Raw genomic sequence first — 25,441 nt, forward strand, 5'->3', positions numbered from 1 at the left:
CATGCTGGCCAAGCAAAAACATCTGATGTCCTATCAGTCCCTGGGCTTCTAGTTTGGCACTTCAGATATAAAGCTTAAGCAGAGAGCTGTCATAGTCAGACTTATGTTTCACAGTGTCCTCACGGATCTCCATATGACGTTTCTGCAGCAGCCTCTGCCAGCAAGAACCTCTTTTCCCCATCTTCACCCTCTTGCTCCTTGCCCACATGGTGTTTGCATCCCTCGCTGCCCTCCGGGACCACGCCCACCCCTCACTGTCCTCCGCGACCATGCCCACCCCTCACTGCCCTCCCAGACCATCCTCTGCACTAACCACCGCCCCCATCTTGCACAGGAGGAGCAGGATGAATGAGCCGTGCTCCAGGCCTGGCTTAAAGAGAAGAGCCCAGCATTAAGGACACGAGAGAGCCATATTTATTTCACATGGACAAGCATGATTCCTTCGCATGCTGAACATGAAAGCTCGCGTGAGGAAAGTACCCGTAACAGCAGAATTAATGTGCTTTTGTCCACAGGGAGCAGGGAGGGTCACAAAGTGGTTTTCAAAGACAGTTACCCTTCAAGCAAAGTTGAGACCACAGGCTTTGAAATCTCTGGTTTATTTCATCATCGAAGGGTCTGTCCGCTAGGAGTGGCCAGGGGTGCTTCCGGCTCTGCAATGTCTCGATGAGCTAAGGTCAGGAGGAAGAGGACAGTCTCCTGTCTCACCACCCAGGGCGGCTAGGGAGAGTGAAGCTCAGAGGGGAGGTACATGCCACCTGGAATTAGCAAGTCCGCACTGGGGTGGACAGTGACAGGTACAGACTGCTGTGTTCACAGCAACAGAACCATCACCACTTATAATATCTAGCATAATCAGAAGATCTGCTCTTCTTAAAGCAATTTCCCAAGGCCTCTGATGGGCTGAAGGGAAATGATTTGAAATTGACCAGACATGGCAGAAGCAGGTCAACTTTGCCTAGACAGACTGGGGAGAGCTAGTGGCAGGGACCCCCTGGTCTCATGGCCTTTCAGGATGATGGAACCCGAGATGGGAAAGGGGGCTGGAGCCTGGGTTTGGTTTGCTGGGGGAAGAGGATCACAGGCTCTAGGGGCAAACCTCATGGAAGAGACAAGCAGAAGAGCCCTTGCATCTCGGTGGCTCACTCCCACCTGAAGTCCTGTCCAACCGTTTCATAAAATTTAATATTATAAGGTCTATAAAATTCCCGGAGCTGGTCTATCACTTCCGGATCGATCTGTACATGAGTTCTGCCTTTCGATTTGCCCAGGCACCGAGGCAGGAGGCTCGATTCTGTTTTTCTCAAGCAAGGGAATCCTTTGGTCTTGTTGAAGTAGAAATGCTTGTCCGTGATGAACCTCTTGATGCCCAGAAAGTCCTGGACCCGGCCCATCTCGCCCGCCGGGTCGGTGATGAGCCGCTCGCCGCTGACGAAGTGGATCTGAGCCAGCGGGAAGTACTGCAGCCAGCTCTCCAGGTGCAGCGCGTACATGCCAATGCGGATGGCGTTCCATGACACGTCCACCTGGCCCAGCGTGCGGTTGCGGAAGGACAGGCCCTCGAAGGTGGGGATGTCTGGCTTCTTGGAGAGCGTCTGCGTGTAATCCGAGATGGCTCGGGTCACCGGGTTCCGCACAACCACGATCAGCTTGGTGTCCCGGGACATGTTGAAGATGCGCCGAGGGGCCTCCTGAGTGACGAAATAGCTGGGTGTCTTCTCCAGTGTGATCTGGCTCTCGAGGGTCCGGGGCATCAGGCTCCTGTGGGGCAGAAGCAGCACATCATCAGACTGGGTCCCCCTGGGGAAGGGGAGCAGGGAGATCACGAGCGGGCCCCCCCCCCCGCTTCCTCGGTGACATCTGAGCTCCACCTGCATTCTCCAGGGGAGAAAGCCACTTTCAGCAAGCGTGATGCTTACAATACTGTGTTGTCGACTATAATCACTACACTGCATTAGATCTCCAGTGAGGAAGCCACTTCAACTCGTGTTAGTTGTTTAAAAAAAATCTTTCTTTAACAGGTCTGGTCCCAGGAATTCAGCTGGGTAGGGATCAAACCATTCTGAACACCTACGAACTCAACAGGAGATCGAAGAAAAGAATAGCAACAACTCTCTGAACAGAAAAGGGACCACTTTCTGGAAGGTAGGACGTGCGGAGAAGTGAACCTGAGGCGATATTCGGGAGGGTAGACAGCGGGGGAGGGGGCCTCCGTCAGCCACTTCTGGCAAGTGATAGAGCAGTGGAGCACAAAATTGGAACTTTTAGAAGTCCACTCCGCTGAGGGACATCGCTCCAGTGGCTAAGCAGGGGGGTGTAACCCTCACTGGGACAGTGTGGTCTCAGGACCCTTGGGGTCACAGAAAGACTGGGGGTGCCTGAGTGCGGCAGAGCTCCCAGGTATCGGAGCGGGGAAGCTGGCTGCAGAGATGAAGCCAAGGAGCCAGCTCTCAGCTCAGGGTTGCCATAAACTGTGATCCGGGGCTGAGTAGGGCCACTGCTCCTCCAGCAGGGACCCAACAAGTGGCAGATCCGGGGAGACTCCCCTTCCTCCCCCGGGAGGAGCGTCGGGGGAGCGCACCACAGGGATCTGCTGGGTTTGGAGACTCCACACCGAGTCAGGTGCCAGAGATAGAAACGCTCGGTCACAGGCCGGGTGAGCACGGAGTGTGCCCGGAGACCAGGAAGACGGGAGTAACTGACTGCTTTTCTCTGGGGCTAAGGAGTGGGGCCCCGAGTTCTCAGCTCCTCCGGGGTGGAGATTGGGAGGTTGCCATTTTCACTCTCGGCCTCCAAAGCTGTACGGAAAGCTTGCAGGAAACAAAAGCTCCTGAGAGCAAACCCGAGCAGATTACTTAGCCCAGACCGAGCAAGGGCGGGGCAATTCCGCCTCCGGCAAAGACATTTGGGAACCACCGCAACAGGCCCTTACCCCAGAAAATCAGCAAGAACAGCCAGCCAAAACCAAGTTTACTGATCAATGAGAACGGCAGAACTCCAGCGCTAGGGGAATAATGCACATAGAATTCACGGCTTTTTTACCATGATTCTTTAGTCTTTCAAAGTTAATTTTTTTTAACTTTTTTTTTTTAATTTTTCTTTTTCCCTTTTTCAACCAACATCTTATCAATTCCTTTTTTAAAAAACATTTTTATTTTTCATTTTTAGAGTCATATTCTATCCCTTCATACTAGTTACCCTTATTTTTGGCATATATATATATATATATATATATAAGTTCTCTCTTTAAAATTTTGAGATACAGTTTCTTCTAACAGATCAAAATATACCCTAAATCTCTAGTGTATGGCTTTGTTCTAGTCTCCTGCCTGATCACATTCTCTCTTTTTTTTCCTTTTTTAAAATCCTCTTCTTTCTTTTCTTTTTTTTTTTTTTTTAAAGATTTTATTTACTTGAGAGAGAGAATGAGAGACAGAGAGCATGAGAGGGAGGAGGGTCAGAGGGAGAAGCAGACTCCTCGCCGAGCAGAGAGCCCGATGTGGGACTCGATCCCGGGACCCCAGGATCATGACCTGAGCCGAAGGCAGTCGCCTAACCAACTGAGCCACCCAGGCGCCCCTCTTCTTTCTTTTTTCAAAGAACTTATCAATTCCTCTTATAAAATTTTTTATAATTTTCATCTTTACAGTCATATTCCATCCCTGCATCATATTAACCCTTATTTTTGTACATACAGAAGTTTTTCTTTAAAATTTTGGGAGGCACTTTCTTCTAACAGCCCAAAATGCACCCAAAATCTAGTGTGTGGCACTGGTCTATGCACCAGCCTGATCATATCTGATCATATTCTGGGTTTTTTTTGTTTTGTTCTGTTTTTGTTTGTTTTCATCTTTTTCTTTTTTCTTTCTTTTCCCCCGGTTTCAGGTCTTTTCTGATTTGTTTAGAGTATATTTTCTAGGGACCTTGTTACCCTGTTAGCATTTTATTCTCTCATTCATCTATTCTCCTCTGGACAAAATGACAAGATGGAAAAAATCACCTCAACAAAAAGAACAAGAGGCAGTACTGACTGCCAGGGACCTACTCAATATGGACATTAGTACGATGTTGGAACTAGAGTTCAGAACCATGATTTTAAAGATACCAGCTGGGCTTCGGTGCACCTGGGTGACTCAGTCGGTTAAGTGCCTGCCTTCGGCTCAGGTCATGATCCCGGGGTCCTGGGATCGAGCCCCGCATCAGGCTTCCTCCTCAGCGGGGAGTCTGCTTCTCCCTCTCCCACTGCTTGTGTTCTCTCTCTTTCAAATAAATAATAAAATCTTTAAAAAAAAAGATACTAGCTGGGCTTCAAAAAAGCATGGAAGTTATTAGAGAAACCCTTTCTGGAGAAATAAAAACTAAAATCTAACCAAGTCAAAATCAAAAAGGCTGATTAATTAATGAGGTGCAATAAAAAATGGGGGCTCTAACTGCTCGGATAAATGAGGCAGAAGAGGGAATTAGTGATATAGAAGACCAAATGATGGAAAATAAAGAAGCTGAGAAAGAGAGAGATGAACAACTACTGGATCATGAGGGCAGAATTTGAGAGATAGGCGATATCATAAGACGAAACAACATTAGAATAATTGGGATCCCAGAAGAAGAAGAAAGAGAGAGGGGGGCAGAAGGTATATTGGAGCAAATTATAGCAGAGAACTTCCCTAATCTGGGGAAGGAAACAGGCATCACAATCCAGGAGGCACAGAGAACCCCTCTCAAAATCAATAAAAATAGGTCAACTCCCCGACATCTAATAGTAAAACTTACGAGTCTCAGAGACAAAGAGAAAATCCTGAAAGCAGCTCGGGAGAAGAGATATGTAACCTACAATGGCAGAAACATTAGATTGGCAACAGACCTATCCACAGAGACCTGGCAGGCCAGAAAGGACTGGCATGATATATTCAGAGCACTAAATGAGAAAAATATGCAGCCAAGAATACTATAGCCAGCTAGGCTGTCACTGAAAATAGAAGGAGAGATAAATAGCTTCCAGGACAAACAAAAACTAAAGGAATTTGCAAACACGAAACCAGCCCTACAAGAAATATTGAAAGGGGTCCTCTAAGCAAAGAGAGAGCCTAAAAGCAACATAGACCAGAAAGGAACACAGACAATATACAGTAACAGCCACCTTACAGGCAGTACGATGGCACTAAATTCGTATCTTTCAATAGTTACCCTCAATGTAAATGGGTTAAATGCCCCAATCAAAAGACACAGGCTATCAGATTGGATTAAAAAACAAGACTCATCAATATGCTGTCTGCAAGAGACTCATTTTAGACCCAAAGACACCCCCAGATTGAAAGTGAGGGGGTGGAAAATCATTTACCATGTTAATGGACACCAAAAGAAAGCTGGGGTGGCAATCCTTGTATCAGACAAATTAGATTTTAAACCAAAGACTGTAATAAGAGATGAGGAAGGACACTATATCCTACTTAAAGGGTCTATCCAACAAGAAGATCTAACAATTGTAAATATCTATGCCCCTAACAGGGGAGCAGCCAATTATATAAGCCAATTAATAACAAAAGCAAAGAAACACATCGACAACAATACAATAATAGTGGGGGACTTTAACACCCCCCTCACTGAAATGGACAGATCATCTAAGCAAAAGGTCAACAAGGAAATAAAGACTTTAAATGACACACTGGACCAAATGGACTTCACAGATATATTCAGAACATTCCATCCCAAAGCAAAAGAATACACTTTCTTCTCTAGTGCCCATGGAACATTCTCCAGAATAGATCACATCCTAGGTCACAAATCAGGTCTCAACCAGTACCAAAAGATTGGGATCATTCCCTGCCTATTTTCAGACCACAATGCTTTGAAACTCGAACTCAATCACAAGAGAAAAGTCAGGAAGAACTCAAATACATGCAGGCTAAAGAGCATCCTATTAAAGAATGAATGGGTCAACCAGGAAATTAAAGAAGAATTTAAAAAATTCATGGAAACAAATGAAAATGAAAACACAACTGTTCAAAATCTTTGGGATACAGCAAAGGCAGTTCTAAGAGGAAAGTATATAGCAATACAAGCCTTTCTCAAGAAATAAGTAAGGTCTCAAATACACAACCTAACCCTACACCTAAAGGAGCTGGAGAAAGAACAGCAAATAAAGCCTAAAACCAGCAGGAGAAATAAAGATCAGAGCAGAAATAAATGAAATAGAAACCAAAAGAACAGTAGAACAGATCAACGAAACTAGGAGCTGGTTCTTTGAAAGAATTAACAAGACTGATAAACCCCTGGCCAGACTTATCAAAAAGAAAAGAGAAATGACCCAAATCAACAAAATCATGAATGAAAGAGGAGAGATCACAACCAACACCAAAGAATACAAACAATTATAAGAACATATTATGAGCAACTCTATGCCAGCAAATTAGATAATCTGGAAGAAATGGATACATTCCTAGAGATGTATCAACTACCAAAATTGAACCAGGATGAAATAGAAAACCTGAACAGACCTATAACCACTAAGGAAATTGAAGCAGTCATCAAAAATCTCCCAACAAACAAAAGCCCAGGGCCAGATGGCTTCCCAGGGGAATTCTAACAAACATTTGAAGAAGAATTAATACCTATTCTTCTGAAACTGTTCCAAAAAATAGAAACAGAAGGAAAACTTCCAAACTCGTTTTATGAGGCCACCGTTACCTTGATCCCAAAACCAGACAAAGACTCCATCAAAAAGGAGAATTACAGACCAATATCCTTGATGAACATAGATGCAAAAATTCTCACCAAAATACTAGCCAATAGGATCCAACAGTACATTAAAAGGATTATTCACCACGACCAAGTGGGATGTATCCCTGGGCTGCAAGATTGGTTCAACATCTGCAAACCAATCAATGTGATACAATGCATTAATAAAAGAAAGAACATGAACCCTATGATCCTCTCAGTAGATGCAGAAAAAGCATGTGACAAAGTACAGCATCCTTTCTTGATGAAAAGTCTTCACAGTGTAGGGATAGAGGGTACATACCTCAATATCATAAAAGCCATCTATGAAAAACCCACAGCGAATATCATTCTCAATGGGGAAAAACTGAGAGCTTTCCCCCTAAGGTCAGGAATGCGGCAGGGATGTCCACTATCACCACTGCTATTCAACATAGTATTAGAAGTCCTAGCCACAGCAATCAGGCAAAAAAAAGAAATAAAAGGCATCCAAATCGGCAAAGAAGAAGTCAAACTCTCATTCTTTGCAGATGATATGATACTTTATGTGGAAAACCCAAAAAACTCCACCCCAAAACTGCTAGAACTCATAGAGGAATTCAGTAAAGTGACAGGATATAAAATCAATGCACAGAAATCAGTGGCATTCCTATATACCAACAACAAGACAAAAGAAAGAGAAATTAAGGAGTCGATCCCATTTACAATTGCACCCAAAACCATAAGATACCTAGGAATAAATCTAACCAAAAAGGCAAAGAATCTGTACTCAGAAAACTATAAAATACTCATGAAAGAAATTGAGGAAGACACAAAGAAATGGAAAAACATTCCATTCTCATGGATTGGAAGAACAAATATTGTGAAGATGTCAATGTTACCTAGAGCAATCTACACATTCAATGCAATCCCCATCAAAATACCACCCACTTTTTTCAAAGAAATGGAACAAATAATCCTAAAATTTGTATGGAACCAGAAAAGACCTCGAATAGCCAGAGGAATGTTGAAAAAGAAAAGCAAAGCTGGCAGCATCACAATTCCGGACTTCAAGCTCTATTACAAAGCTGTCATCATCAAGACAGCATGGTACTGGCACAAAAACAGACACATAGATCAATGGAACAGAATAGAGAGCCCAGAATTGGACCCTCAACTCTATGGTCAACTAATCTTTGGCAAAGCAGGAATGAGTGTCCAATGGAAAAAAGACAGTCTCTTCAACAAATGGTGTTGGGAAAATTGGACAGCCACATGCAGAAGAATGAAACTGGACCATTTCCTTACACCACACACAAAAATAGACTCCAAATGGTTGAAAGACCTAAATGTGAGACAGGAGTCCATCAAAATCCTAAAGGAGAACACAGGCAGCAACCTCTTCGACCTCAGTCTCCCTAGAAACATCGCCAAAGGCAAGGGAAGCAAGGGCAAAAATGAACTATTGGGACTTCATCAAGATAAAAAGCTTTTGCACAGCAAAAGAAACAGTCAACAAAACCAAAAGACAAGCGACAGAATGGGAGAAGATATTTGCAAATGACATATCAGATAAAGGGCTAGAATCCAAAATCTATAAAGAACTTCTTAAACTCAACACCCAAAGAACAAATGATCCAATCAAGAAATGGGCAGAAGACATGAACAGACATTTTTCCAAAGAAGATATCCAAATGGCCAACAGACACATGAAAAAGTGCTCAACATTGCTCGGCATCAGGGAAATCCAAATCAAAACCTCAATGAGATATCACCTCACACCAGTCAGAAGGGCTAAAATTAACAAGTCAGGAAATGACAGATGTTGGCGGGGATGCGGAGAAAGGGGAACCCTCCTACACTGTTGGTGGGAATGCAAGCTGGCGCAGCCACTCTGGAAAACAGTATGGAGGTTCCTCAAAAAGTTGAAAATAGAGCTACCATATGATCCAGCAATTGCACTACTGGGTATTTACCCCAAAGACACAAAAGTAGGGATCCGAAGGGATACGTGTACCCCGATGTTTATAGCAGCAATGTCCACAACAGCCAAACTGTGGAAAGAGCCAAGATGTCCATCGACAGATGAATGGATACAGAAGATGTGGTATATATATACAATGGAATATTATGCAGCCATCAAAAGGAATGAAATCTTGCCATTTGCAACGATGTGGATGGAAGTGGAGGGTGTTATGCTGAGCAAAATAAGTCAGTCAGAGAAAGACATGTATCATATGACCTCACTAATATGAGGAATTCTTAATCTCAGGAAACAAACTGAGGGTTGCTGGAATGGTGGGGGTTGGGAGGGATGCAGTGGCTAGGGGAGGGTATGTGCTATGGTGAGCACTGTGAATTGTGCAAGACTGTTGAATCACAGAGCTGTACCTCTGAAACAAAAATACAATATATGTTAAAAAAGAAGAAGAAGAAGAAGATAGCAGGAGGGGAAGAATGAAGGGGGGGAATTCGGAGGGGGAGACGAACCATGAGAGACGATGGACTCTGAAAAACAAACTGAGGGTTCTAGAGGGGAGGGGGGTGGGAGGATGGGTTAGCCTGGTGATGGGTATTAAAGAGGTCACGTTCTGCATGGAGCACTGGGTGTTGTGCACAAACAATGAATCATGGAACACTACATCAAAAACTAATGATGTAATGTATGGTGATTAACATAACAATAAAAATTAAAAAAATCTTTAACAGGTTTGCTTTAAGAGAGGAAACAACCTAAATGTTCATCAATATGGCTTAAATAAATGGTGGACTAGCCAATTAATAGAAATAGGCATATCTGTTGCATACAAAAAGGGGATGATTTCCAAGATACAGTGTTAAAGGAAAAAAGGCAAGATACAGCATGTTCACCTCAGGAAGGACACACAACAGACGGATAAAAATGGCTGCTTCTGGGGAGGGGTCTTGAGGTGGGGGCAGAGTGAGAAGGTCAGGGATAAATGAGAATTACTTTTATTGTATAACCTTTTACGCTGCTTACAATTTTTAATGTATTTATTGATTACATATTAAAAAAATACAAAAGGAAGCCACTGAACATTCTTCTGGCAAAAGATATTTCTCCAAACATATTAAGAAAATCTTTTTTTGGGGGGGAAGGGCGTGTTTTGCAGGAATAGCAAGTGTTTTAGAAACGAGTTCTGATGCCTTTTTCTGCTGGAACACATCTGAAATACATCCTCGGTATAAGCCTGAAATAGCATGGAACTCCAGGCGGTTCAGGACCTCAGCCAGAAGCCAGGTAAGGCAACCTCTTGCTCCCTTACTTTTTAATTTCCTGGTTCTGCTTGAGACTTTAAGGGACTATGGTGGGAAGCTCTGAAGTCTCCTTCCCTGATGCGTCTCCTTCAGGCCTTGATGGAGGGGAATACTCCTTGGCTCCCACTCGCTACTTCTCTCTGAAGGTCATGTTTTACACTTTAGACCACCCAAGGAATTTATTTATTTATTTATTTTAAGATTTTATTTATTTGCGAGAGAGACAATGAGAGACAGAGAGCATGAGAGGGAGGAGGGTCAGAGGGAGAAGCAGACTCCCTGCTGAGCAGGGAGCCTGATGTGGGACTCGATCCCGAGACTCCAGGATCATGACCTGAGCCGAAGGCAGTCGCTTAACAAACTGAGCCACCCAGGCGCCCACCACCCAAGGAATTTAAAAAAAAACGCAGATGTCTGGGGTCTATCTTAGACCAACTGATTAGAAATATATGGAGTGGGTACTTTTTTAAAAAGCTCTCAGATGGTTCCAATGTGGAGGCAGAGCTGAGAACCCCCACTAGAGATCATCGTTTCCCCACTGTAACTCACCTAACCCCCAAAGCATTCATCTTCACCTTCCTCTGGAGCTTACAGCCCTGGCTCCTGGTCATCGTCTTCCCAGTTCCCATCATCTACTCCATCCAATAACCCAGCTTCACAGCTCTTTAACCAAAATCTCCACTTTCTCTTTCCTTTTAGAAACTCTTCCTCATGGCCATATGTTGGGTTTTGTCATTGGAATTGCCCTAATTCTGAAATGGTTCACCCTGAAATTCCACTCTAACTGTGGAGGGGGTCGAATGGTGACCCTCTGAAAGATATGTCCACTCAGAACCTATGAATGTGACCTTACTTGGAAAAAGGGTCTTTGCAGATTTAATTAAGTCGAGGATCTCGAGATGAATCCAGGTGGGCCCTAATCCAACAAGCAGTAAGCAGCCTTATAAGGGGTAAACAGGGGAGAAGAGACAGAGAACGTGGTGATGTGAAGATGAAGGCAGAGCGTGGGGTGATGGATGTACAAACGGGAAATGCCAAGGGCTGTTGGCCACCACCAGAGGTTAGTGGTTTCAGCCACACAGTTTGCCCAGGAAACAAATACAGACTATTATAACCTTATTTCTTTCCACCTTGATTTAACACAGTCTCAAACTCCTTATACCTGATCTTCAAATCCATCTATGAATCCCTTGATTTCACGGTCCTCCATGCCTGCTCTGGACCCACGAATACCCATCACAGTAGCGCCAGGTCATGGTCACGAGCATCCTCCTCCTCATGCATTTCCTTGTGCTAGGTGTTCTCCCATCTCTAGCAATGCGTCCTTCCCACCTTGCATCCTCTCCTTGGACTGAGAGACAGCAGCAGAGAACATTACTGACCCTGACAGCTGGATCCTGGATATACTCATTAATTCGGGTTGCAGTGGAACTCTCAAACACTGCTCAGTAATTGTTTATATTTGTCTTTCCAGAACCCCCTACGGTTCTTCCTAATAAGTGCTCCACATTCTCACCAGGAGTCCCCAACTCTACTCCCATTCCTTCCCCACCACACACATCAGCTCCTTCTGCCTTCCCCTCCTCCACCTTCAGACTGTTCTCTGTACCCATCCTGCGCCCCTCCCACCGGTCTCGGAGGACAAGGTGGGCTCACCTGTCCACCTGTGCTCTCAGATCCCTTCCCCTGGTGCCACCCCCTGAACCTGCAAATCCGCTGTGACCTGACAGACAGACACACAACTGTTAGCCTGCTTCCGAGCTCAAGGTCTAGAATGGACCCTTGTGAGTTGAAAGTTTAAGATTTATTAATGCTGAGTAGGCCGATTATTTTTAAAAAATAGGATATCATTATTAGCAATCACAAGTGCACATGAACAGAATTCCTTGGCTGGATTGCCTTAGAAATATGGCTATATTCTATTCTGACCCTGGCATACCCTGTAATTAGGCACTGGCTTTAAGGACAAGAGCAGACAGCATTTTAGATGTGATGGTATGCTGCTAGCTAAGGACTTTCCAAACTCTACGGGAGTTACTGATATAAAGGTTTTCTCCAACACAGAAGGCTGACTTGACAAGCTACTAAACAGATTTCTTTGCAATACCCTTTAACATACTAACAAATACCCAAGAGAGAAATTTGTGGGTACAGTATTCCCAAGCTTATTTGACTAAGGAGAGATACTTTGCCAGGAGCACCAACGAACATCTCTCTGTTACCAGTCTGGGAAAATTCTGACCAAGTCCAGTGATCCCGGAGTCCTGCATCATGCCCCCAACTGTGCCCTAAAGGGAAGTCCCATCCTTCCCAGTCCTAACTAGCGTCTCAGTGGCAAAACCAAGTTACAGATACTAAGGAGACTCTCACTCCAGACTGCAAACAACATCACACAAGTGTCATGGTGCCATGAGTCAAATGGCTCCTGGACCTGGTGCATTTTCTCCATCCCTTCCGTATCGGTTTTTCCTCAGGTCATCAGGATAGACTTCTGAGGGGCTGGGATGAGCATGTGCAAGGAGACTCTACATATACCCCGCTGCTCTGTGCCCAGGCAGGTGTTGGGGGGCATTGGACTTTTCCTCGAGGCTCATTTTCCCTCTTCACATCATTGTTTAAATTTTGCTTACCTGTTTCCAGCTGCTAATAGCTGAACTCTTCTCTCTCAGCTCTGGCCTCCTTTCTTTACTATGTAGCTCTGCAAAAATTACTGGAAGAACTGTCTGACACCCCCAGTCTGGACTCACTCACCTCCCATCTGTTAGCGTAACCTGCTCAGTGGCAATTTTCCCTACATCTGGCAACAGCCCCCAGATTTCTCTATGAAGAACTCCCACTCCCGCTTTGGATAAAATCTTGGCAGGCCAAGGGGGTGGGTGCGTGACTGAAGTTAAGGCAATCAGGCCAATTGTGTCATAAAGACTGGAAACTGTGGGACTGAATCCTCCAACTGGGCACAGGAGCCTGGAAGAGCCTCCTCACCAGCCTTTCCTACCAAATCCCTTTGGCTGTCTTCATTCTCGTCCTTTAAGATTTATTTTAAGAGAGAAAAAGTGCGAGAAAGAGTGGGAGGGGCAGAGAAACAGGCAGAAAGAGAATCTTAAGCAGATTCCATGCTGAGCATGGAGCCCAATGTGGGGCTCGATCTCACAACCCTGAGATCATGACCTGAGCCGAAACCAAGAATCGGACGTTTAACCGACTGAGCCACCCAGGCGCCCTTGTTCTTGTCCTTTCTGAGACCTGGTTCTTCCATTTTCCTCTGTGTTCTGCGACTCCCCACATGTCCTTCCAATAAAGTACTACTAGTTTAAGTTCGTGAGCCTTGGTTTCTGTTGCTTACACCCCAAGAATCCAAATCTTATCTTTTTACAACCTGGCTTCCTCCCTGTTGAAGCCCTGCTCGCCCCACTGGATTATAAACTCCATGAGGGCAGGGCAGACAGCCACTGTGGATCTTCCCAACACCTCCCCCCATTCCACGTGATCTCCCCAGATGACCTCACTCCTCCACCAGCCTTTAACCAGCACCGAGGAGCTGCAGACTCACAAGTCTGTAATGGTAGATCCGACTCGCCCATGCTCTAGCTTGGAATGCCCAACCATCTGTGGACTGGACAGCATACCTCGACAGCTGAATGCCCCATTTTTCCCCCTAAACTCACTTCTCTCTTTTGCCTGTGCTTGCAGGTGATACCACCATGAATCCACTCACAAAGCAGAAACCCTGAGGGTCATTCCTGACTCCTCCTCGCATCATTCCGGTAAGTTCTCAAGGAGCCCCCTTGTCTCCCAGCGTGCTTGCACAGCCTCCGGCTTGTCATCTACTTCTCCCTGACTCCATGTTTCTACTCTCCTCCCTCTGTCCGTTCTGCATCCTGCGTCTGCCAGGGAAATCTTTCTAAAGCACATCCAATCTTGTCAACCATCAACTATTCTTTTGACTATTCCTTGACTTGGTACTCAAGGCCACTGCCTTACCTTTCCAGAATTAATCTCTTGCCACTTCCTGGCAACCCGATGCTCGTGTCATGCTGAATACAGAATCCGCTTCCCAAACACATTGTGCTCTGTCATGTGTTTTGCAACTTGCTGAGTTTTTTGTTTTTGTTAAGACTCTAGATCATTTTTCCTGTCTCGTTCACCCTGGAGAATGTTGACTCATCTTTCCAAGTCCAAACTACAAGTCACACCATCTGTGAACCCTTTCTTATAATTTCAGGGCATTTGGTGCATCCAACTACCAGCACCCTCATCCCATCATGCAGAACTTATCAGATATGCATTCGCTTATATCAACACATGGTCAGCCACTTGGGCAGCTTTCTCGTTAGTTTTTACCTTCTAGCACAACACCCGGTATACTACAGGTGCTCAATACATGGGTCAAAGATCCAGTGTCAAAGGCAAATACCTACTGACAGGTTATCTTGAGTCCTCAGCAGCTACTAGTGTTCGTTCAGGAAGCCCAGCCTTTTCTTGGCCTTCTGGCCATGGGCAGAGGAAGGTTTCGAGAGACAGGCCTGGGAGGGAGGGGGTGGTCATGGTGCCATTTTTAAGATTTTATCAGGGCCACAGGTACTCAGGATCAGACCAAGGGAGGTCCAAGCTCGGCTTCAACCAAACCTCCACATGTAAGAAGGTAAAATGAGATGTAAGAAGGATCTTGTGCCCTTTCTGTTTTGCCGACCACACACACTCCTTCGCCCAAGGCTCTCGCGGTGTTGAGAGAGAACTGGGCTGTGGCCGGTCTGCAGTGTGACTGGGGTGGGGGTGGGGTAAAGTCCTGCTGCCCACTGAGACCACCTGCAAAGCTTCTGGAGATATTTAAATGGTCGGGCCCCACACCAGACTATTTAATTAAATCAGAAACTCTGAAAGTGGGGCCTGGACCCCTGCAATTTTGAAGCTCCTCAGTTGATCCCAGTGCGTCCCAGGGCCAAGAACCACTGATGCAGACTGTATGTCCCTTCAGCCAATGAGCCTTTAATACAGTTGTTCGGGAGTATCAGCTGGGGTGCACCTTAGAGGAAAAGACTCCAGGCCCCTCCCCTGGACACTCTGATTCAGTGGGTTTGGAGTGCAGGAATCTACGTTTTTAACAAGCGCCTTCATGATTCTTCCCCTCAGAAAAGCCTGGGAAGAGCCACCATAATAACACGTACTCTCACCAGAAAGGTGCTCATGCTCATTCCTAATATATACTTATGTGTATGTTCATGTCTCTGCCCGTCCCTACCCCCAAGCACAGACTCTAAGTTCTAAGAGAAAAGGCTTGGTGTCCCTCTTGCTCACTTTCTCAGCACCAGGGAGGAGACTGGCACTCAGTAAGGGAGCAGGAAATGTTTGTCCGAGGGAAACACGAAGTCAGGGCATTCACGTGGGAAGAGTGAGGAAGGAGCGATTTGTGTCACTGGACACGTGTGTCTCTTCCGTGCCACAGAAGTCTGCACTCTTACCCTCTTCCTGAGGGAAGAATCAGACTTCCTGAGGACCCTACCAAAAAAAGAAAAAAAAAAAAATCTAAATACTCTCTTGCCAGCCTGAGGTTCTCTGGAAAGGATGTTGTTTGAGCTACCTGGTGGGGCGCAGGCCGCTCCCGGCCCCCCGCTGTCCACACCAGGGACGTCCTCTGCGTGTCAGCACATGGGAGCCTGTCTCAGCTGGGCCTGATTATGACCGGTAATACCCTCTGGAAGGTTTCATTTTCTACAAAATCTATACACTCCACGTATGTGTTCTGGAAGGCCCAGCTGCCTGGGGGACTTTGGTGATTTATTAGCTCCTAACTGGGCAACTAGGCTCCTTGAAAATCACTGTGGTCTCCAGAGGGAAAATTAAGAGCGGAAGAGGAGGAAAAAGGCTTTATTGCAAGGAACTGGTTCTTACAAGGAAAGCTGCTCACCCCCTGCATGCTGAGCCAAGTGCAGGCCAGGCCTGGTGGTCGTTTATCCTCATCTGGGTGAGAGGATAAGTGAGGACCCCTTCCTTCCAGGTCCACAGCCCAGAATCCTTACACTTATGGGACCCAGGAGCAAAACGTGAAGTCCCAGTTTGAACTCCATCAGCAACTCCTCATTGCTCACAGGATAAAGACTCTTCCTAATCTGGCCCGTGGCCACCCCGGGCTCTGGCCAGACTAGACCCTTCAGGGTTCTCCCCACAAGACTATATTTCAGGCTCAGGGACCTTTCACATGCTGTGAAGCCCTCGGTAGCCTGTCAGGCAGAACTTCAGATCTTAGCTCATCATCACCTCCACCAGGAAGCCTTTCCTGCTTTGCCTTCCCAGAAGATGTAGGCATTTGCTACCCTTGTGATTCCATGGTGCCCACTGCAGACAGAGCCCCCATTTCACACATTATCTGTGTCTATCAGAGCCCTAGAGTGTAAGGTCGCGGAAGGCGGAGATCATGACTGTCACATCTCTATGTCAATGACGCTCGGCCTAGGCCTGGTGGGCACTCATGTATTCATTCAGTAAACAAGCATTCATGAAGCACCTACTGTATGCCAGGGATACAAAGATAAGCAAGGTGTAGCCTCTGTCCTCGAGTTAACAGTCTTGTGGAAACAGGGGTGGGGGGGTCCTCATTTCCCAGTGTGAGGGCCAGTACCTGAACCTGGCTTCCCACAACGGCTGAGGGCTTCCTCCCTCCGGCTAGAGGGGCTTGGCCTGAGCCCAGTTTCCCCCACAGGTCATCAAGGTGCCGGGCAGCGGGCTTTCCCAGATAACTCCTGTGCCCAGCCTGCCTGGCATCCCAGTAGTATGACGATCCCCCAGCCAGCAGGGCTGTGCTCACCCCTCCCCAGAAGAAGGGAAGCTGCTGGAGGTGTGGGGGCAGAGTCCCTTCCCTGGAGCATACACCCAGGCCCTGGCATGTCCCTCGGGGCAAAGTCAGAAAACAGTTAACCCCACACCTGCCTCTTCTACTAAGACCCTTGGTGTGCACGTTTAACCGGTGCAGCCTGTTCTGTCTTCCATATCTCGTGCATTATGGAATTTGTCCTGGATCCTGCCATGTGACAGAGACCAGAGAAGGACCCTCCTTGCATGACATGTCCCTACAGAGATGTTTGGGGGTAGTGGACACCTCTAGTGGCTGGTTGTGAGCATGGGATCTGGAATCCACAGAAATGGGCACACAGCTTATTTCACTGAGCGTAATGTGCCCCAGGTTCACCCCACGCTGTTACAAGGGGGCAGGACTGCGTTCTTTTTTTACGGCTGAAAGAAGTAAGCCAGACACAGAAAGACAGATACTATACGATTTCACTTAAACGTCGAACTTACAGAACGAGAGAGTAGAAGGGCGGTTGCCGGGGGCGGGAGGGAGGGGGCAACGGGAGATGTTAGTGAAAGGGTACAAACTTCCAGCGAGAAGATGAGTAAGTCCCGGGGATCTAATTACAGCATGGTGACTCTAGTTAACAATACAAATGAAATTTGCTAAGAGAATAGATCTTAAGTCTCAGTGCGTGCACACACACACACACACACGGTAACTATATGAGGTGATGGATGTGTTAATTACCTTGATTGTGGCAATCATTTCACGATGTATACATATATGAAATCATCACATTCTAGATTTTTTTTTTTTTTAAAGAAAGCAACAAACGTGCAGCATGCATTGGCCGTATGCATGGTCTGCTAAGGGCTGAATGTTTATATCCTCCTTCAAGTTCATACTTGGAAGTCCTACCCGCCCCCCCACCCCCATGTGACCATCTTTGGAGGCAGGGGCGGTAAGAGGTAATGAGGTCATGAGAGTCAAGCGCTCACTGATGGACTTAGTGCTATCCTAAGGAGAGAAGCAAGACAGATGATCTGGCAGGAAGGCGGCCGTCGGCAAATGAGGAAGAGACCTCTCACCCTGAACCAGATGGGCCGGCAATCTGATGTTGCACTTCCAGCCTCCAGCAGTGAGAGAAGTAAATGCCTGTTGTTGAAGCGCCCCCGGCCCCCGTGGTAGTGTTGTGACAGCAGCCCGAGCCGACAGGGATGCGGTCCCCGGTGCCCTGGACATAAGCTTGTGCCTGTTGCACACTGGCCCGGGGCCTGCTCTGTGGGAGAGCTGCCTCCCTCGGTCTCCACATGAACTCCAGGAGGCCGCCAGCCTCGCTAATTCCTGCCTGCGAGCGGAGGAAACTGGGGCACTGAGAACGCACGTCATCGCTAAAGCCACCGCAAGTCACAGAATCGGGATTCAAGTGTGACTCTAGCACTAGAAGAAAATGTGAGAATGTAAAATTAATCTTGGCACGAGGACAGCCTTTCTAAGCATGAGACAAAAATCATGAAGGAAGAAACTGAAAAGTTAGACTCTGTGAAAAATGGAAGTCTCCGAGATGGAGAAAAAAAGAACCATAAATTGAATAGAGAGAAAATGACCCCTTGGAAACATATTTGCGGCATGTGAGCCTGAGAAACGAAGGGGTGACTTGTTTCAGAGTTTTTGCAAATTAGTAAGAAAGAGAGAACCAGCCGGTAGAAGGAAGGCACACAGGCCATGTGAAGAGTGAATAGTAAAAGAGCTTGATTAAAATAAATACGTGAAGGGGCGCCTAGGTGGCTCAGTCATTAAGTGTCTGCCTTTGGCTCAGGTCATGATCCCGGGGTCCTGGGATCGAGCCCCGCGTCGGGCTCCCTGCTCGGCAGGAGGCCTGCTTCTCCCTCTCCCACTCCCCCTGCTTGTGTTCCCTCTCTCGCTGTGTCTCTCTCTCTCTCTCTGTCAAATGAGTAAATAAATAAAAATGCTTAAAAAAATAAAATAAATACATGAAAAAGATACTCCATCTCTCGCAAAGTTAAAGAAATGCAGATTAAAACCATGATGAGATAATATCCACCTTTAACACCGGGAAAATATATTTTCCAAAAATGCTGACAGTTACTGCTGGCCACAGTGTGCTGAACTCAGCACTCTCCGACGCGGGCAGGGGTGTCCGTGGGCGCAGGACGGCAATAAGAGATCACCTCCCCAAATGGAAAACGCACCCTTAAATCCAGCAATGCCACTTCTGGGAGTTTATCTGTCCAGGTGGGTGAAGGCCTGGGTGCATGGGTGTCTGCAGCATCTGGGGCAGAGATGGGGAGGCCCGACCAGACGCCTGCTCCTGTTTGTCAACGGCAGCTGCCCAGCCAGCTGTGTGCGCATGGGGCGCTGTGCCTGGTGCCTGCCCCGGATGGGGGGCTGGTTAGAGGCGTGGTGTCAACCTCCAGGCAAGCTGCTCACAAAGTACGGGCGTCCTCCTCACTGTCACTCCTGTCCACTGGCTGAATGCAGGGAACTCTGGAGGTCCCAGAGGGACAGAGTGAGACTTGATTTCTACCTTTCCCTTTCTGCGCTCAGTGTATTTTTCTTTGCCATAACTATGTTCTTTGTAGTTTAAAAAAAAAAACAAACCACTAGCTAATAAAAAAAGGGATGTTAAAATGTCTCCATTGAGAACTGTTTTGGAAGAAGATGACTCCAGTTCCGTGGAGTGAGGGGGAGGAAGCGTGTTTGGAGGAGCCGAGGTGTGGGTGGGAAGCAGGCACGGGGAGGCCCAGAATGTTCAGCCCCCCTCTCAAGACGCTTGGCTCAGAAGAGAGGGAGGGTGACCGTGGGTGTTGGATGAATAGTTTCTGCTGCTCCACAGACAGCTCAGTGAGTTTCCAGGCAGCTGGACCTCAGTCTCTCAGGCACTATCTGTGGCTAGCATGGCCTGACCATGGGGACACTCTCGGGGCGCTCTTTGGGGGTAACTCCGGATTCCTTCTTTCTCAGTCTGGGCTTAGCTCCTTCCCCACACTGAAGCCTACCCTCCCTTTTCCCTGGGGGTGGGCCGCTTAAATCGGTGCTTTTCACACTTTAATGTGCATCTGAACCTCTCTGGGCAGGGGGTGGCTTACTGGGATGCAGATTCTGACTGGGTAAGTCTAGGGAGGGGGCCTGAGATTCTGCATTTCTGACCAGCTCTGCAGCGAGGCTGACCTGCTGGTACATGGACCACCGCTGGAGTAGCAAGGTCTTACAGGAGTCCTGGTGATAGGCGCACAAGGCACGTACCCAGCAAACGTTCACTGCATTCAGTGGAATTAGCTCTTTCTTCTTTTTATTTAGTTTTTATTGAGATGTAACATATAACATTAGTTTCAAGTGTGCAACGTGATCCACTATATGTATATACCGCCAAACGATCACCACAATAAGTCTAAGTAGCAACCATCACTACAGTGACATTTTTTTCTCCTGATGAGAACTTCTAAGATCTAGTCTCTTAGCAACTTTCAAATATACCATACGATTAACTGTAGTCACCATGCTGTAGAGTTCAAGTCTTTTTGATTTTTAAAAAGCTAATCACCAGTCCCTTCACCCTCTCCTGCCACAGTCTTATTATCTCCTTTTCTCCCCCAAGTTCTTGAAATAAAGCTCAGTGGCTCCACCTGCCCTCCTCACATGCATCCCTGACGTGTCCCATCTGCCACCCACCCCGTCATCCTGTGCAGCGGCGCTCCCTGACAACACTCCCAAACAGCAATCCCAGCTCTGTCCTGGTCTTGTCACACTTCCCCGTGGTATCAGAGGCACCCACTCCCTACTTCGTGAGAAATGTGTTTTGTCCTGGCCTTGGGAACATCTTTTGGTCTTCTCCATATATATTTAAGAGATTTTCCCTCCACTTCCCATTTCCCTCCTCATGCCTCAGTTAATGAACCCACTATCCACCAGTTGCCCCAGCAGCTCCCACATCTAGTCCATAAGCAAATCCAGCTGGTAACCTCCCACCCAGTCTCCTCTGATGCTGGGCCCAGCCAGCTCGGGAGCGGGCACGGCTTCCTCGTCCATGGTCAGAGCTGCAGGGAGCAGCTCGGCACTTTGCTCCTCGAGTGAGGCACCAGCTTCTAGTGTCCGTTCCGAGCCAGCTCGCTCTCGTGTGACCCTCCCCAGGGGCACCAGCACCTGGGGGCCACCAAGGGGGCCCAAGGCTACCAGTGATGGTACCAAGTGGTGGCTTAGGGGATCTTCACCCCCTCACAGTCTCTCAAAGACAATCTCTGTGAAAGTAGAGAGAGGAAGGGGGGAGGCCAGAGCACCCCTGAAAAGCAGGTGAAGCCGGCAGATTGGCTCCTCTACAAATGTCCGACTGCCCCAACACAAGGGGACCTTGGCCCAGTGGGCACTTCCGCCGCGTTCCTCTGGCCGAGCCACGTTCCCACTCTCCCACTCTGCGCAACAACGAGTTCAGACCTTCTCTACCCTCTGCCAGTGATCGGAGCCTGCCCTCGCCTGCCCGTCTGCTGCCGAGCTCACATCATACTCTAGAGAGAAGCCGTTCGGATGGAATGTCCTCACGATCCTGCTGCCAAACACATAGGGTTTTCCACCATGACCAACCCCAGGCCGAGGCTGCAGGTGTCAGCCCAGTGGCCTCTGAAGCCAGTGTCTCCATCTCCACCTTCCAGTGTTCCCTGTCTGTAGCGGCCATGGAGGTTCCACCCTCCACCTGTGCCTGGGTCCATTCTAAGGACCTGTCCGGCCCTCCCAGTTCTGAATGCTCCCCAGGCATTTGCAAACTCTCCAGCTGATAATCGGGTGAATCAGTGAGTTTACGTTATTTTTTAACACCAAGTTTTACAATCGCACACTCCGGAGTCCCTGGGGCTACTAAGTTTTGCAGGCGGAGCTGCAAGCCTGCCCCACTTCCTGCAGCATCACAGTGCCCCCTCGTGGGAGGTGATCCAACTGCAGCTGTTGGAATGAAACCCGCCCCCCTCCCCCGCCAACCCCCAGCCCCCGGACCCGAGGCCTGCCCCTCTGCAATGCTCCCCTCCCATGCAGGGAGAAATTAGCCCCAGACAGGAGTCCTTTCCATCTTGCCTCCCACACACACAAGTGTTCCAGAATACATTAAGCTCCATGGTTGCAAAGGGTTAGCGGGGGCTGGCTTTCTGATCATGCAGGGAGTAAGGAAAACTGTGGACAGGGCTGCTGGGAAGTCAGTCTGCTGCTCACATATCATCCAGGCCTCTGCTGTGCCCAACGCCACATGTATGATTGAGTCAGTAATACTTGTGCACGGTCCAAGGCCTGCCCAAACTGTACAGACCTGGATTCTTGTCCAGGCTATGGTGTAGACAGTCCAGCTCTGCATTTCAGATCTGGAAAACATTCAGGATGCCCCAGCACAATGAGCTAGCAGACGCTCTTGTCTTGTCTGGTCCTACCTTTCCCTGTCTCCAGGCCTTTGCTCTTCTTCCTGCCTGGGACACTTTCCCTGGTCTCCCCATGGCTCAGTCCTTTTCTCCTTCGGTCTCTGTTTACCTGTCACCACTCTCGGATATCACTCTCTACACCCCGTGGTTTATTTCCTGCAAAGCTCTAAGCAGGATCTGTCATCATCTTGCTTATCTGGTTGTGTATCTAATGCCTTTCTCCCCAGTCGGTCTGCAAACCCCATCAGGAAAGGATGGGGTCGTCCCTGCTGACTGTGGTATCTCTGGTCCTCGTCCCTGTGCCATCCTGTTACAGGCAGCCAAAAACCAGTGACTCACGCCGGCTCAAATGGAGAACACGGGAGGGAATCAGCACCCAGATCAAGGAGACCTGAGCTCCTTGAGGAAACCCAGCAGGCCAAGCTCGTCTAGAGAAAGGGCTTCCCCAGGTGCAGTCACTGCTCATCCGTCACGTGCAAGCAATTCATGGACAGAGCTTACATGTGTTACAGTTACGTGTTCATTTTAATGTCTTTTAGAAAACTGGAACTAGGAATCACCTTCCTTCCACAGATTTCATTGCTGAGGGCGAGGCTTAACTACGCGGCAAACGCAGAAAATGTGAACCGATCTAAAGACGAACGTTCAGTAAATAATAGTACAAATGGCACATGAATACAGAAGAAAGGAGATCCTTCGGTGACTGCAGTCTGGGAACCTCTGGCTCAAAGCAATGCTGGCAGGGCCGAAGGGAATCCAAGCCAGAGTGATGCGGACCTATACTCATTCGACAAACAATTATTAAGTGCCTACTGTTTGCTAGCCATTGCACTAGGCACTGAGGCATGGCTCTAAATAAAACAGATGCAGCATGAAGCCTCTAATCTGGTGGGAGAGATGACAAATAAATGCAGAATTACAATGTGGCATGAAGGAAAAGGAGAGCAAGCATAACAAGGGAATTGAGTGGCCAGAGAAACCCTGGAGGGGACATTTGAGCAGAAGGTCAAGAGGTAGGTATAGGCTTGTGTGAAAAGACCAAGGAAGACAGGAAAAGACAACAAGATAAGAAAAAACTGGTATGGATGAGGTAAGATGGTACTGCAGAGAAGCTAAAAATGTATCAGCAAATGACACTGGTAGCAAGAAAGAGCAGAATTAGTGACACAGACAATTAAAATCAGAACACACTTGAGTCTGATCTTGGGCTTCTCAAGGAAGGGTCTACAAGACTGAACTGATGAGGGAGGAGGCGATGTGGAAGACAGAATTGTCATAGGCAATGCACAGTCTGCAGTGTTACTGAAGAGGAAATCTGGAACAAATTGGAGCGTGATACGCCAAGATTTCATTAAAGAGATATTTATGAGATAAAAGATGGCTATGGGGGCAGATCAAAGGCCAGCTTTGCCCTAACGAAATAAAACCCACATCCAGGAATCTATCTATCCATGCATCCACCCACCCATCCATCCATCCATCCATCATCCATCCACCTACCCATCCATCCATCTCTCCATCTCCCCATCCATTCATCCACCCACCCACCCATCATCCATCCATCCATCCACCCACCCATCAATCATCCATCCACCCATCCATCCACCCATTCATCTTTCCATCCACCCACCCACCCATCATCTATCTATACAAACACACATCAGGACAAACATTTTAAATTATACAAAGACTGCAAAAGTTCTTCTAAGTATTACAGGTACCCAAAATGGCTAAAGCAAACAAAATGGGTTTTCTACAAATTCAAGCCAGACAAGGACTTTGCAACAGCATGAAATGCTAGAAAACCACGGATTATCATCTATAGAGCTTTGCAGAAAAAAAAAATTGTGACTTTCAGTACTTAGCCAATTTGCTTGTGAAGACAAAAGAAAAGCATCACAAGATGTGCAATAGCTTTAAAAGCATTCCACCTCTTTCTCCAAAAAGTTCCTTGAAAAGCAAAGCAATGACCTATGTGATGGTGACAAAGAATTCGAGAATGGGGAAGTTGTGCATAAAAGGGCAATGACTGGGATCAAACAAGTAGGAAGTCCAGATAACCAACAAATTCTGCTTCTAATATCATGATTTTCCTTTAAGAAATTGAAAAAATTAATCAACAATAGTTAAAAATTAGTGATTTGACAAATCAAACCCAATATCCCAGATTAAATTAGTAAAGAAGTTGGTGACAGAGGAAGAAGGGGAGGGTGGCAGAGTGTGTGAAAGTATGAGACTCTTTCCCAAAGGGCACTGCCCACTCATTTTCTCTATTGGAGCAGAGTGTAATGAACAATTCAAAACAGGACATGTATCTTCCAAAACACTGGAAAATAAAGAAGCAAAGAAAATGCAGCTCATATAACAAAGGAGACGGGAAAGGAAAGCCAGGGGAAAAAATAGCCAAAATTGTAGAGCAAGATGACAGAAGTGTACGAGTAGGAATGATTGTGGTAATATTAAAAATTACTGAAAATAGGCTAAACACCCTAATTTTTAAAAATGACAACAATAAAGATTTCTCATTCTAAAATAAAACCTATTCATTTTTGTGTTTACAAGACCACCCCAGGACACAAGGACAGAAACATTTCATATGAAAATGGAGAGGTTCAGACACATCAGGAAAATGCCAGTCTAAAAGAGAGCTGGAGTCATGATATTAATACCAGAAAAAGTAGAATCCAAGGCAAAGACATTAAATGAGACAAAGTGGATCATTTAATATCAATTAAAGGGCCCAAGTCCCAGTAGAACTTCCATCTAACATGGTGGATCAAACACAGTGTTCATCTCCACTCCCTCTCGGATCACCACTAAATTGATAATGAATAGATAAAAAATATAAAGTCTACATAGTGAAAGAAAAGGTAAGGAGCTGGTGGCAGACAATGAAGAGAGACGTATTTTTGGAAGAAGGGAGGCCGACGTGTGAGGGTATTGGAAGAGAGAGCCATAAGCGGCTCAGGGAGGGGAGGGGGGTCACTAATGAAAAGAAAGTGGATTCTGGAACCGGAGCCACCAGGGAGCCTGGTGGGGTGAGCAGCACAGGCGAATGTATAGTCAACAGTCAGGGTCCTATAGATCTCTACAAGCAGCAGCTCCATTGCAGAGCTTGCCCCCAGCCCTCGGCCCAACCCAGGAGCAGGGCAGAGGAGGGGAGATTATGCTTTGGAGCTGCTGAGCCAGGCAGCCCCCGGACACCCGCACAGTGGACTGGGCCAAGACGCCTGCCAGAATGCCGACAGGCAGGCCCACCTACCCT

At 47.1% G+C, this 25,441-nt stretch overlaps 1 protein-coding gene and 1 long non-coding RNA gene across 3 annotated transcripts in view; one reads left to right on the plus strand and one right to left on the minus strand.

Moving 5' to 3' along the window:
- Nucleotides 1-276: 276 nt before the first annotated feature.
- Nucleotides 277-25,441, minus strand: part of HS3ST2 (heparan sulfate-glucosamine 3-sulfotransferase 2) — a 95,018-nt gene continuing 69,853 nt past the window's right edge. The window contains exon 2 of the mRNA XM_034988067.1: nucleotides 277-1,761. Within this exon, the coding sequence (XP_034843958.1) occupies nucleotides 1,143-1,761 (619 nt within the window). The 3' untranslated portion in view covers nucleotides 277-1,142. The remainder of the gene's footprint in view (nucleotides 1,762-25,441) is intronic.
- On the plus strand, nucleotides 9,815-23,606 carry LOC117999140. Of its 2 annotated transcripts, none has more exons than XR_004676223.1 (3): nucleotides 9,815-9,955; nucleotides 13,663-13,736; nucleotides 22,493-23,606. It is a non-coding gene; the product is annotated as an uncharacterized LOC117999140 (long non-coding RNA). The 2 variants fall into 2 exon arrangements; XR_004676224.1 differs by having other exon boundaries at nucleotides 22,716-23,606.

Source organism: Mirounga leonina, unplaced genomic scaffold, assembly GCF_011800145.1.
Source record: "Mirounga leonina isolate KUSES-001 unplaced genomic scaffold, KU_Mleo_1.0 Mir_448, whole genome shotgun sequence".
NCBI classification, from domain to species: domain Eukaryota; kingdom Metazoa; phylum Chordata; class Mammalia; order Carnivora; family Phocidae; genus Mirounga; species Mirounga leonina.